The sequence below is a fragment of the Pelobates fuscus genome, chromosome 4, assembly GCF_036172605.1.
Source record: "Pelobates fuscus isolate aPelFus1 chromosome 4, aPelFus1.pri, whole genome shotgun sequence".
NCBI lineage: Eukaryota > Metazoa > Chordata > Amphibia > Anura > Pelobatidae > Pelobates > Pelobates fuscus.
Genome location: NC_086320.1, coordinates 388,047,314 through 388,062,413, shown reverse-complemented (window position 1 = coordinate 388,062,413; position 15,100 = coordinate 388,047,314). Strand labels below are relative to the sequence as shown.

General features: G+C 43.5%; 1 protein-coding gene across 1 annotated transcript in view; it reads right to left on the bottom strand.

The window, feature by feature from the left end:
• The window catches only part of KCNH2 (potassium voltage-gated channel subfamily H member 2), a 347,866-nt gene that overhangs the window by 313,671 nt on the left and 19,095 nt on the right, over positions 1-15,100 (bottom strand). Inside the window, exon 2 of the mRNA XM_063452917.1 lies at positions 7,639-7,869. Coding sequence (XP_063308987.1) covers positions 7,639-7,869 — 231 coding nt within the window. The remainder of the gene's footprint in view (positions 1-7,638; positions 7,870-15,100) is intronic.

The following is a 15,100-nucleotide window of genomic DNA, read 5'->3' as shown; positions in this document are numbered from 1 at the left end:
AGCAATAATGCTCCCAGTAATGTGTCTGAGTGTATAACAGAGCCCCACAGCAATAATACTCCCAGTAATGTGTCTGAGTGTATAACAGAGCTCCACCGCAATAATACTCCCAGTAATGTGTCTGAGTGTATAACAGAGCTCCACAGCAATAATACTTCCAGTAATGTGTCTGAGTGTATAACAGAGCTCCACAGTAATAATACTCCCAGTAATGTGTCTGAGTGTATAACAGATCTCCACAGTAATAATACTCCCAGTAATGTGACTGAGTGTATAACAGAGCCCCACAGCAATAATACTCCCAGTAATGTGTCTGAGTGTATAACAGAGCTCTACAGTAATAATACTCCCAGTAATGTGTCTGGGTGTATAACAGAGCTCCCCAGCAATAATACTCCCAGTAATGTGTCTGAGTGTATAACAGAGCTCCACAGCAATAATACTCCAAGTAATGTGACTGAGTGTATAACAGAGCCCCACAGCAATAATACTCCCAGTAATGTGTCTGAGTGTATAACAGAGCTCCACAGCAATAATACTCCCAGTAATGTGTCTGAGTGTATAACAGAGCTCCACAGCAATAATACTCCCAGTAATGTGTCTGAGTGTATAACAGAGCTCCACAGCAATAATACTCCAAGTAATGTGACTGAGTGTATAACAGAGCCCCACAGCAATAATACTCCCAGTAATGTGTCTGAGTGTATAACAGAGCTCCACAGCAATAATACTCCCAGTAATGTGACTGAGTGTATAACAGAGCCCCACAGCAATAATACTCCCAGTAATGTGTCTGAGTGTATAACAGAGCTCTACAGTAATAATACTCCCAGTAATGTGTCTGGGTGTATAACAGAGCTCCCCAGCAATAATACTCCCAGTAATGTGTCTGAGTGTATAACAGAGCTCCACAGCAATAATACTCCAAGTAATGTGACTGAGTGTATAACAGAGCCCCACAGCAATAATACTCCCAGTAATGTGTCTGAGTGTATAACAGAGCTCCACAGCAATAATACTCCCAGTAATGTGTCTGAGTGTATAACAGAGCTCCACAGCAATAATACTCCCAGTAATGTGTCTGAGTGTATAACAGAGCTCCACAGCAATAATACTCCCAGTAATGTGTCTGGGTGTATAAAAGAGCTCCACAGCAATAATACTCCCAGTAATGTGTCTGGGTGTATAACAGAGCTCCACAGTAATAATACTCCCAGTAATGTGTCTGAGTGTATAACAGAGCTCCACAGCAATAATACTCCCAGTAATGTGTCTGGGTGTATAAAAGAGCTCCACAGCAATAATACTCCCAGTAATGTGTCTCAGTGTATAACAGAGCCCCACAGCAATAATACTCCCAGTAATGTGTCTGAGTGTATAACAGAGCCCCACAGCAATAATACTCCCAGTAATGTGTCTGAGTGTATAACAGAGCTCCACAGCAATAATACTCCCAGTAATGTGTCTGAGTGTATAACAGAGCCCCACAGCAATAATACTCCCAGTAATGTGTCTGAGTGTATAACAGAGCTCCACAGCAATAATACTCCCAGTAATGTGTCTGAGTGTATAACAGAGCCCCACAGCAATAATACTCCCAGTAATGTGTCTGAGTGTATAACAGAGCTCCACAGCAATAATACTCCCAGTAATGTGTCTGAGTGTATAACAGAGCTCCACAGCAATAATACTCCCAGTAATGTGTCTGAGTGTATAACAGAGCCCCACAGCAATAATACTCCCAGTAATGTGTCTGAGTGTATAACAGAGCCCCACAGCAATAATACTCCCAGTAATGTGTCTGAGTGTATACCAGAGCTCCACAGCAATAATACTCCCAGTAATGTGTCTGAGTGTATAACAGAGCTCCACAGCAATAATACTCCCAGTAATGTGTCTGAGTGTATAACAGAGCTCCACAGCAATAATACTCCCAGTAATGTGTCTGAGTGTATAACAGAGCTCCACAGCAATAATACTCCCAGTAATGTGTCTGAGTGTATAACAGAGCTCCACAGCAATAATACTCCCAGTAATGTGTCTGAGTGTATAACAGAGCTCCACAGCAATAATACTCCCAGTAATGTGCCTGAGTGTATAACAGAGCCCCACAGCAATAATACTCCCAGTAATGTGTCTGAGTGTATAACAGAGCTCCACAGTAATAATACTCCCAGTAATGTGTCTGAGTGTATAACAGAGCTCCACAGTAATAATACTCCCAGTAATGTGTCTGAGTGTATAACAGAGCTCCACAGTAATAATACTCCCAGTAATGTGTCTGAGTGTATAACAGAGCTCCACAGCAATAATACTCCCAGTAATGTGTCTGAGCGTATAACAGAGCTCCCCAGCAATAATACTCCCAGTAATGTGTCTGAGCGTATAACAGAGCTCCACAGCAATAATACTCCCAGTAATGTGTCTGGGTGTATAAAAGAGCTCCACAGCAATAATACCCCCAGTAATGTGTCTGAGTGTATAACAGAGCTCCACAGTAATAATACTCCCAGTAATGTGTCTGAGTGTATAACAGAGCTCCACAGTAATAATACTCCCAGTAATGTGTCTGAGTGTATGACAGAGCTCCACAGCAATAATACTCCCAGTAATGTGTCTGAGTGTATAACAGAGCTCCACAGTAATAATACTCCCAGTAATGTGTCTGAGTGTATAACAGAGCTCCACAGCAATAATACTCCCAGTAATGTGACTGAGTGTATAACAGAGCTCCACAGCAATAATACTCCCAGTAATGTGTTTGAGTGTATAACAGAGCTCCACAGTAATAATACTCCCAGTAATGTGTCTGAGTGTATAACAGAGCTCCACAGCAATAATACTCCCAGTAATGTGTCTGACTGTATAACAGAGCTCCCAGTAATAATACTCCCAGTAATGTGTCTGACTGTATGACAGAGCTCCACAGCAATAATACTCCCAGTAATGTGTCTGAGTGTATAACAGATCTCCACAGTAATAATACTCCCAGTAATGTGTCTGAGTGTATAACAGATCTCCACAGTAATAATACTCCCAGTAATGTGACTGAGTGTATAACAGAGCCCCACAGCAATAATACTCCCAGTAATGTGTCTGAGTGTATAACAGAGCTCTACAGTAATAATACTCCCAGTAATGTGTCTGGGTGTATAACAGAGCTCCCCAGCAATAATACTCCCAGTAATGTGTCTGAGTGTATAACAGAGCTCCACAGCAATAATACTCCCAGTAATGTGACTGAGTGTATAACAGAGCTCCACCGCAATAATACTCCCAGTAATGTGTCTGAGTGTGTAACAGAGCTCCAGAGCAATAATACTCCCAGTAATGTGTCTGACTGTATAACAGAGCTCCCAGTAATAATACTCCCAGTAATGTGTCTGACTGTATGACAGAGCTCCACAGCAATAATACTCCCAGTAATGTGTCTGAGTGTATAACAGAGCCCCACAGCAATAATACTCCCAGTAATGTGTCTGAGTGTATAACAGAGCTCCACAGCAATAATACTCCCAGTAATGTGTCTGGGTGTATAAAAGAGCTCCACAGCAATAATACTCCCAGTAATGTGTCTGAGTGTATAACAGAGCTCCACAGCAATAATACTCCCAGTAATGTGTCTGAGTATATAACAGAGCTCCACAGTAATAATACTCCCAGTAATGTGTCTGAGTGTATAACAGAGCTCCACAGTGATAATACTCCCAGTAATGTGTCTGAGTGTATGACAGAGCTCCACAGCAATAATACTCCCAGTAATGTGTCTGAGTGTATGACAGAGCTCCACAGTAATAATACTCCCAGTAATGTGACTGAGTGTATAACAGAGCTCCACAGCAATAATACTCCCAGTAATGTGTTTGAGTGTATAACAGAGCTCCACAGTAATAATACTCCCAGTAATGTGTCTGAGTGTATAACAGAGCTCCACAGCAATAATACTCCCAGTAATGTGTCTGACTGTATAACAGAGCTCCCAGTAATAATACTCCCAGTAATGTGTCTGACTGTATGACAGAGCTCCACAGCAATAATACTCCCAGTAATGTGTCTGAGTGTATAACAGATCTCCACAGTAATAATACTCCCAGTAATGTGACTGAGTGTATAACAGAGCCCCACAGCAATAATACTCCCAGTAATGTGTCTGAGTGTATAACAGAGCTCTACAGTAATAATACTCCCAGTAATGTGTCTGGGTGTATAACAGAGCTCCACAGTAATAATACTCCCAGTAATGTGTCTGAGTGTATAACAGAGCTCCACAGCAATAATACTCCCAGTAATGTGACTGAGTGTATAACAGAGCCCCACAGCAATAATACTCCCAGTAATGTGTCTGAGTGTATAACAGAGCTCCACAGCAATAATACTCCCAGTAATGTGTCTGGGTGTATAAAAGAGCTCCACAGCAATAATACTCCCAGTAATGTGTCTGAGTGTATAACAGAGCTCCACAGCAATAATACTCCCAGTAATGTGTCTGAGTGTATAACAGAGCTCCACAGTAATAATACTCCCAGTAATGTGTCTGAGTGTATAACAGAGCTCCACAGTAATAATACTCCCAGTAATGTGTCTGAGTGTATGACAGAGCTCCACAGCAATAATACTCCCAGTAATGTGTCTGAGTGTATGACAGAGCTCCACAGTAATAATACTCCCAGTAATGTGACTGAGTGTATAACAGAGCTCCACAGCAATAATACTCCCAGTAATGTGTTTGAGTGTATAACAGAGCTCCACAGTAATAATACTCCCAGTAATGTGTCTGAGTGTATAACAGAGCTCCACAGCAATAATACTCCCAGTAATGTGTCTGACTGTATAACAGAGCTCCCAGTAATAATACTCCCAGTAATGTGTCTGACTGTATGACAGAGCTCCACAGCAATAATACTCCCAGTAATGTGTCTGAGTGTATGACAGAGCTCCACAGTAATAATAATCCCAGTAATGTGTCTGAGTGTATAACAGAGCTCCACAGCAATAATACTCCCAGTAATGTGTCTGAGTGTATAACAGCGCTCCACAGTAATAATACTCCCAGTAATGTGTCTGAGTGTATAACGGAGCTCCACAGCAATAATACTCCCAGTAATGTATCTGAGTGTATAACAGCGCTCCACAGTAATAATACTCCCAGTAATGTGTCTGAGTGTATAACAGAGCTCCACAGCAATAATACTCCCAGTAATGTGTCTGAGTGTATAACAGAGCCCCACAGCAATAATACTCCCAGTAATGTGTCTGTGTGTATAACAGAGCCCCACAGCAATAATACTCCCAGTAATGTGTCTGAGTGTATAACAGAGCCCCACAGCAATAATACTCCCAGTAATGTGTCTGAGTGTATAACAGAGCTCCACAGCAATAATACTCCCAGTAATGTGACTTTTGTAGCGGAGAGCTGATATCCCACAGCTATTCTCCACTTAAGATCCCAGTAAGGCTCAGGAACAAGGCAATTATAAATCCACAAGCAGAGTTTCCAGCAGGAAAAACAATACAGCAATATCCCAACAGCACTCCCAATAACTGGACGACACACAGTTTCAGGAGCAGAACTGAAATCTTTAATCACACACTTTCTTATAAAGGGTTCTCCTTTGCAAGGGAGGGATTTACAGTAATTAGTACATAAGCTAATAGTACAGTAGTTACCTCCCCTCAGTGTGACACATAATCCACATATAACTAGTACACTTTTATCCCGATTCTGGATGTACCCCAAAACAGCCTGGTACAGTTATCTAAGTGGTACCCCTTGGTAGCCCTGATCTGGGTGACTAACATATCCAAAATTCACCCAGATCGGACCAGGGTTTCGGGAGTTAGGTGGAGGGTGTAATTTGACCGACCGCACATGAGGTGGTATCCGAAAAGGGTTCCATACATTTTGGCCCTGCGGTCGGTCTTCGTTCGGGAGGTGAACTACCTAGAAAATACTGCCCCTTTATACGAATCCCCTCGTTCGGTACTTTAGAACTACCGAACGGGGTTCTGATTAACCTTCCCGTTCGGGAGTTATGGAACTCTGGAGGTCTCAGCGGTGTTCGGGTAATCGAGTGGCCGATTTGAGTTCCAGGCACTCGACCACCAAACACCGCTGAGATTCATATGCGTAAGATGGCCGCCGCCACGTGTATGCATACGAATAGCGGGCACCCAGATACATACATAACGAGCCTGTTAACCTGCAGTCAGAGAAAGTGTGAACCTTAATAGCTGCCACACTTCTCTCTGGGGTGGTCCGCCAGTTCGGTAGTTTCCCTTCGTATAGCGTACGGATGGAAACTACCGAACAACATTTGTTTAACACATAGAAATACACTGGCAATGGGAAAATTACTATACGAATCACATACTGAACACAGTTACATAGGAATATTACAGGACAGGCTGAATGGCTGAATGCCTTCCGCTACAACTTTAAACTACAATAAATGTGTTTATTAATCAGTCCGTGTAAATAAGACACACTGTTCTTGTTATATATTACATTTAATTCTATACATTTTTATTAGTAAGTCAGAACAGACTTCCCCACTCACTCCCCTAAAATCGAAGGGTCCCTCTTTGTCCATAGGAAATGTGAGACTGTCCTTTCTGACGGACATCACTGGAGGAATCGGTGAGCCCATCTCTGCATGTACACCTATGTTGACATATACTAAGTGTCTGCTGTACAGCTTACTGTGAGGTCACATCTAAAACTTCATTCATTGACACCAACAAATTACTAACGAGAACACTGACACTGGCCATTAATTCAACAGCCTCCATAGGGGCTTAATTAATGGTGTGAGCAAGATCAAATATTAATTTATAGTATTAACGTAAAAGCAAATAATTTGTCTGTTTTCCTCACTCGGTATGTCTGTCTGTGACATGTCTTGATTCCCCTACTACCTCTGATGGAATCCTGTGCCACGCGTCCACTACCTTTTCATTGCCCTGTGCATGTAGGCTGCTGCAGATAAACTCTAATAAGATTTAATTACCATTTGTCACCAGGTATTACTGCAGCCGCTAGGGACGAGTAGACGAATTGCGAGGTGGGGGTAGGGGGAGAGATTGGTGGTGACATTTTCAGGCTCAGTAAATCCATGAAAGCACTATTTTTACACTTCATTTTTAGTACAATCACTGCCTGTTTTGTAAAATAGGGTACATTGTTACCATGGAAACCTTCTTCACTAATGGGATGCCTGAGACAGGGATGGCATAGCTGCAACTCTGCTGCTGACTGAGAGTATTGGGAGTTATGAATCAGATATACAGACTGGCCATTTCAACCCTCAGACAGACAGACCTTAATGGACAGATTTAAAACCATGAACTCACACTTCATTTTCAGACAATGTTATCAGGCTTCGATCGGAAACAGGAAAACCTGCAAACTTGTTTTGATAAAGTGAACATTTTCCTAACGTCCAGGATTTTTGTAACAAAAACAGTTCTTAACTTTAATTCACATATTCACACAGTTAGTTGTGACGCAAAATTCTTATATCATCAACACACAGAAAGTGGAAAGTTGCCCATAAAACATCCTCTTACCATCTTCAATAAAGTTTAAAGACTCCCACCCACCATACCCCGCAAGGCCCCATCCCCAACGGTAAGGCTTACCATCCTTGCGGTAGAAGGAAATCTCCACCTTACGCTCCTCGGATCCCACCAGAGCCTGGGCGATTTGAGACACAGCGCTGGAGGTGGTACGCGGTCCGTACAGGAAATCACAGGTACACGGCCTCTGCATGACCTCAGCCCGTGTATAACCGCACATGGTACAGAAGCCATCGTTACAGTAAATGACTGCGCAGTTTTCCACACGGGCATTGGCGATGATGAATTTGCGGCCTGTGCACACACAAAATAAAAAGAGTTATGTTAAAGATTTAAGGTGTTTATGATGCATTATTTATATTGAAATGCTTTCCATTTAAAAAGGAGATTGTAGAACATTATCCCGACATAGCAAGCACCCAAGCTGGGCGACCGGGCCCCCGTAATATCTGCAAGGAGAGAGAGCCGGTCACTTCATCCCAGATACATGTATACATGGGAGGGAAATGGTGGGGAGCAAGGAGAGAGAGCCGGTCACTTCATCCCAGATACATGTATACATGGGAGGGAAATGGTGGGGAGCAAGGAGAGAGAGCCGGTCACTTCATCCCAGCTACATGTTGTAGCAGAATGGACCCTGCTATCCTATTTTATACCAGCTCTGGGCTGTCTGTATACCCTTTGTTTTCCCCCTCCTTGACCCCCTGTGTGAGAAAGTAACTCACTCCCCCGGCTTTGTAAGTTTTCCCCTGTTTCGCCTGGCCGTTTGTCAAAATCTATTCCCTTAAGTGGTTCCCATGGTTTTGTACAACTACCGAATGGCAAATCACCCTCCACAAACCGCAACCAAATGAATGTTCTAAGCGGTCAGGTGGATGGTCACCGTTCGTATAGATGGACACGTGGCGGTGGCCATCTTGGGACACGAACAAAGGCCGCAGTGTTTGGTCGTCAAGTGCATGGAACTAAAATCGGACACTCAACGGCGCGAACACCACTGTGACTTCCACCTCCATCAAAGTTCACCTAAAAGTGCATGAACAGCGCGCTATTCGGTAAAATTTACACATTATTTGACTTAGAAGATAGACCGGCCGCACAGCCTAATTCTCTGGAACTCTTTTGGGCATGAAAGTAAGCGTGCGTTCGGCCAAACGTGACTTCCACAGAATTCGTAAACCCCTGCTCTGATCTGGGTATTTTTTGGATATGTTGTTTACCCAGATCAGAGCTATACAGGGATGTGCCATTCATGGGGATATGTAATGTTTTGGGGGTACTCTTCTAGAAAATGTGAAATATGTGTTTTTTCCTGCCTGGAGATAATTGAGTTATTACATTATCTACCTCAATTATCTACCAGGCAGAGGGGAGGGCTTGTACATACTGTATGGGAGTGTCTCCATATATAACCCTGTTTCATTGGTCTGTGAACTTTGTATCTCGGCGCCCCACAAGGTCCACCTGGGTGTCAACCTTGTGGGGAAAATCACATAAAAGGCAGTGTGCCAGCATTAAAAGTCAGTTATTCCCCCAAAACTGAGTGTCGTCCAGTTACTGGGGAGGTGTTGGGAGTATTGCTTTGCTGTGTTTACCTGTTCCTGTGGATTACCTTCCTTGTTCCTGAGTCATCTTGGAGAAAACCAGCAGAGAAAGGTCCCTGCTAAGACTAGCGCTCCGCTACACATGAATACTTGGGAGGAATATGGTGGGGAGCAAGGAGAGAGAGCTGCTCAAGACCCACATCTTATCAACTTCAGCCAGCAGCAGGACCCAGAGCAAGCCGGCGTGTATGAGGTATATTAACATGAGGGTGGCTAAAAATGATAACATGTATGTGTATTTACATATCTATTTGTCAGTGTGTGTGTGTATATGTGTACCTGAGTGTGTGCATATGGGTGTATGTGTCGTGTGTATGTGTTAGTGTGTGTCAGTGTGTGTCAGTGTTTGTGTGTATGTGTCATTGTGTGTATCTGAGTGTGTGTGAATGTGTCAGTGTGTTTATATGAGTGTGTCAGTATATGATAATGTATGTATATCTATGTAAATATGAATATATGTATGCAGCAGTGTATATGTGCATACATTCCAGCAACTAAACACACCCCTACATTAAAACTCAATAATTATGTACAAAAACCCCTTAACAAAAACTGCCTGCGTTCATGCAAACAAGATGGCCGCCACCTTGTGGTTGCTCACACAAATTGCGGCCACCCAGACGAACGATTAGAACGCTGTGGTTAGGATCGTTACAATGTATCCATTAGCCTTAACAAGCTCCCGGGTGGTCCATAGTTCATGCGGCTGTTCGGTTCCCGAACAGCATAGGGGAATCACACGAACCAAGACAGTTTTACAGGTTTCCCTGCAGGGCCCATAGTCTGTGGGCAGGAGGCTGGCAAGAAGGAAAACTCGCTCCTTTACACTTCAGTTGGTCAGACATCAATCTCTCACCCCTAAGGATCGACTGTCTGATGTCATCGTAAGCCCCATTTTCAGAGCAAACTATAAATCTTTCGCTGTATTAAAAAGCTGTGATTTCATCCAAATGCTGATTATATAACTGCACACAGATATATAAATCTTACTCAGCTTATATGGCTTGAAAAATGGGAGATTCTTAAGGGCCTACTGTAGACATCGCTGTGATAAGTGTGCTGCTGTGCTTAGAATGGGATACACCCAGGTAAAGGCTGGGAGTAATAGGAGTGTATACACCCAGGTAAAGGCTGGGAGTAATAGGAGTGTATACAGCCAGGTAAAGGCTGGGAGTAATAGGAGTGCATACACCCAGGTAAAGGCTGGGAGTAATAGGAGTGTATACACCCAGGTAAAGGCTGGGAGTAATAGGAGTGTATACACCCAGGTAAAGGCTGGGAGTAATAGGAGTGTATACACCCAGGTAAAGGCTGGGAGTAATAGGAGTGTATACACCCAGGTAAAGGCTGGGAGTAATAGGAGTGTATACAGCCAGGTAAAGGCTGGGAGTAATAGGAGTGCATACACCCAGGTAAAGGCTGGGAGTAATAGGAGTGTATACACCCAGGTAAAGGCTGGGAGTAATAGGAGTGTATACAGCCAGGTAAAGGCTGGGAGTAATAGGAGTGCATACACCCAGGTAAAGGCTGGGAGTAATAGGAGTGTATACACCCAGGTAAAGGCTGGGAGTAATAGGAGTGTATACACCCAGGTAAAGGCTGGGAGTAATAGGAGTGTATACACCCAGGTAAAGGCTGGGAGTAATAGGAGTGTATACAGCCAGGTAAAGGCTGGGAATAATAGGAGTGTATACAGCAAGGTAAAGGCTGGGAGTAATAGGAGTGTATACAGCCAGGTAAAGGCTGGGAGTAATAGGAGTGTATACACCCAGGTAAAGGCTGGGAGTAATAGGAGTGTATACAGCCAGGTAAAGGCTGGGAGTAATAGGAGTGTATACAGCCAGGTAAAGGCTGGGAGTAATAGGAGTGTATACACCCAGGTAAAGGCTGGGAGTAATAGGAGTGTATATAGCCTGTTAAAGGCTGGGAGTAATAGGAGTGTATACACCCAGGTAAAGGCTGGGAGTAATAGGAGTGTATATAGCCTGTTAAAGGCTGGGAGTAATAGGAGTGTATATAGCCTGTTAAAGGCTAGGAGTAATAGGAGTGTATACAGCCTGTTAAAGGCTGGGAGTAATAGGAGTGTATACACCCAGGTAAAGGCTGGGAGTAATAGGCGTGTATACACCCAGGTAAAGGCTGGGAGTAATAGGAGTGTATACACACAGGTAAAGGCTGGGAGTAATAGGAGTGTATACAGCCAGGTAAAGGCTGGGAGTAATAGGAGTGTATACAGCCTGTTAGAGGCTGGGAGTAATAGGAGTGTATACAGCCTGTTAAAGGCTGGGAGTAATAGGAGTGTATACACCCAGGTAAAGGCTGGGAGTAATAGGAGTGTATACAGCCTGTTAAAGGCTGGGAGTAATAGGAGTGTATACACCCAGGTAAAGGCTGGGAGTAATAGGAGTGCATACACCCAGGTAAAGGCTGGGAGTAATAGGAGTGTATACAGCCAGGTAAAGGCTGGGAGTAATAGGAGTATATACACCCAGGTAAAGGCTGGGAGTAATAGGAGTGCATACACCCAGGTAAAGGCTGGGAGTAATAGGAGTGTATATAGCCTGTTAAAGGCTGGGAGTAATAGGAGTGTATACAGCCTGTTAAAGGCTGGGAGTAATAGGAGTGTATACAGCCAGGTAAAGGCTGGGAGTAATAGGAGTATATACAGCCAGGTAAAGGCTGGGAGTAATAGGAGTGTATACAGCCAGGTAAAGGCTGGGAGTAATAGGAGTGTATTCAGCCTGTTAAAGGCTGGGAGTAATAGGAGTGTATACAGCCAGGTAAAGGCTGGGAGTAATAGGAGTGTATTCAGCCTGTTAAAGGCTGGGAGTAATAGGAGTGTATACAGCCTAGTAAATGCTGAAGGTTCTAGGAGTGTGTGTCATGTACTCTTGTCTTATACTGTAAATAAAGAGTTGCCATTGTGGATACGAACATTTAGAGTCAGTGCGAATATATCCGTTAATTTGTGGTTAACGCCGTTGTCCGTGTACAAATGCAGAATGTTATTGTGAGTACTGAACAGGTTTCAATTTACACTGATCAGCAACAACACTAAAACCACTGACAGGTAAAGAGATTGGAGAGTGACATTATAGGAGCAGCTAATATATACCTTAGTGTGTATAGATGATGGGGAATCTGTAATAAAGTGGAAGGGATTCCTTAAGGACCACAAAATGTAACAGGAAGGAACAATAGGTAGCTGAGGACCCTGCTCAAAGGAGCTTACAGTCTAGAGGAGGCGGGGTATAAAAACACAATAGGAAGGGTATTGAGAGAGACGGCAAATAGACAGGGTGGGAAAGTAGCTGAGCTGGAGGTGAGAGTGGAGTGTGACCCTCTAGGACAGAGCGAGAGGAAGGTTTGAGAGATAGAAGTTACTCTTGGAGGCCATAAGCAATCCTGAAAAGATGGGTTTTGAGGGACTTCTTAAAGGATTGAAGACTAGGGGAGAGTCTGACAGCAGTAGGCAGGCTATTCCTAAGGAAAGGAGCCACCAGTGAGAAGTATTGCAGGCGTGAATTTGCAGTAAGGGTGCGAGCAGCAGACAGGAGAAGGTCACCAGTAGAGCGGAGAGACCGAGAGGGGGCAGACCTATGAATCAGGGAAGACAGTAAGAGGGGCTAGAATTACTGTAATCGATGCAAGAGATTATTAGAGCATGGACAAGCTCCTTGGCAGCATCTTGCGTAAGAAAGGGGCGTATGCGGGCGATGTTTAATTACACAATTAAGGGGCGGAGCCTAATGCATCATTCTAATAAAACATCACCAACCAGCACCACTGCACAAGAGGACTCGTCAGTGCATCTGCTACATAGCATGAACGGTAAAACCAATATTCTATCACAAAATGCTAGTCTGGGGTTCTCAGTACACGCATTTAAACAGCTTTTATACTTTAGTGACTTTTTAAATTCCATTTTGTGAGATCTGTTTATCTTCTATTAATGAAACACAAGTAATGTTGGTGCTAGATTTATTGTGTAATCTGGACAATTTTCTGTTATTTTATTCCCAGCACAAAAGAATTTAACTGTGTATGTTTCCAGTATACAAACGTACAGAACAGATCCGAGGTCCGTCTACATCTGAGTAAAACACTGAGTGAGCACAGAGACTCCGAATTGACACTGGAATCATTTTTACACCCTGTCTGTCTGTGAATATATTCTGATATTTGGAATTTACAGAATGTACTAATTATCTCCCAGGCACTAGATTTACAAACTATAAAACATAAAATATAAAAAAATACATATAATCTTTATAGAAACCCCCACAAATATTATATCCCTGCATAGCCTGGATCTGAGCGCCCAAGTTGTCCAAATAGCGCTCAGATCCCACGAATACATCAGTTCCAGAGATTCAGTGTAGCGGTCGGTCATTTTCGGGAGTTCCAAACCAGACGGTTCCCCTGGCTCATAGGTAGCGATTGTTCACCTTGTTCGTGCAAACAATCCTACCGAACAGCGCTCTCCTGGCTTGTCGTGGGAAGAAGCAGGCACACAAATTAAATCGCTGGTGTTCGCGAGGTCGTGTGTCCAACTTATAGTTCCAGACACTCAACGACCAGGTCCCGTTGTCTGCGTTCGTGCGACAAGATGGCTGCCGTTTTCCAGCGCACGTGTTGTTCAGTTATACGAACGGCAGACACACAGAGAGAGCACTTGAGTTTGTGGTTTATTTTTTGTTTAATGATCCAGGGGGTGGTCAGTGTTCGGTCAATTGTAGCTCCCGAACGGGGAAGACATGAATGGAGTTAGGGAACATATTAACGAACTTAGCAGGAGAATATCTTGGACACAGGCAAAATAGTGAGTTTTGTCACAGCCCTGTCACATGGGGAAGAGGCCTGTAAATCGCTCCCTACCCATAGGCATCTTTTGGGGGCTTAAAATCAATAATACAGGGTGGGCAGTAAGTGACAGGGTGCTAGTGAGACAGACAGGGTAAGTACACATTACAGACACGCATCTTAGTAATGAATGAGTTGAATTGTAGACGGTAAAGAGAATCCACAAGTAGTTTCACTGCCCCCCCTGTGTACCCCACAAGACTCATCTCTGACTTTCCCCATTGTTTTGGACCTGTTACATCTCTGTCTGAACATCACATTGTTACCGTAAACATTGTTAGTTACAGATAAAAAGCAATTACTGGTCATGTGAACTAATCTAGGGGTTATTATTAATTTCTTGTCACTCACCATCATTACGGGAACAAGTATCTAATCCCGATTCATTGAAGAAAAGCCAATAAAATAACCTAAAGAAGTACCTATTAACTAATTCACGGTAATTTTCATCTAAAGATAAATTAATTACTTTGTTATTTGACTGGCTGACCCAGTGTTAATCATCAGAAACACGTTCCCTCATGGGGACTCATTTATATTCAATTTATTATAATTAGGCCAATTTAAACATGGAGTGGGGATTGTAGAACTGTCTGAAGGCCCTTTAAACACTGGATCCTAAACTTCGAGTTGAGTGGACAATAGTGCATCCACCTCCCATTGCCATTACTACTACCCACCCGAAGCATACAGGAAGGTGGCTGGACCAGGGCCAGTCCATGTGGGTGCTCGGAGGGACACTGGAATGTTCTGACTCGCCTATTAAAGAATGGCCCTACCCACTGCCAATGCGGGTTGGATCTGGGGGGATAGTTTAGTGTCCACTTGGATCTCACTTCCCTTTCCGTCTGCCCTCAGTCTGAATACTCAGTGCAGGCACATCCCACGTGGACCTCACTATTGGTAGGCAAGTGCCTGCACTGGTAGCAATGGGGTGCAGTGCCCATCCCACTTCTGCCTGTCACCCAGCGCAGACTAACCTTGGGTAAGCATGCTACTCATTACTATTAGCATTTATATATCGCCAACACATTCCGCAGCGCTCTACAATATTATTA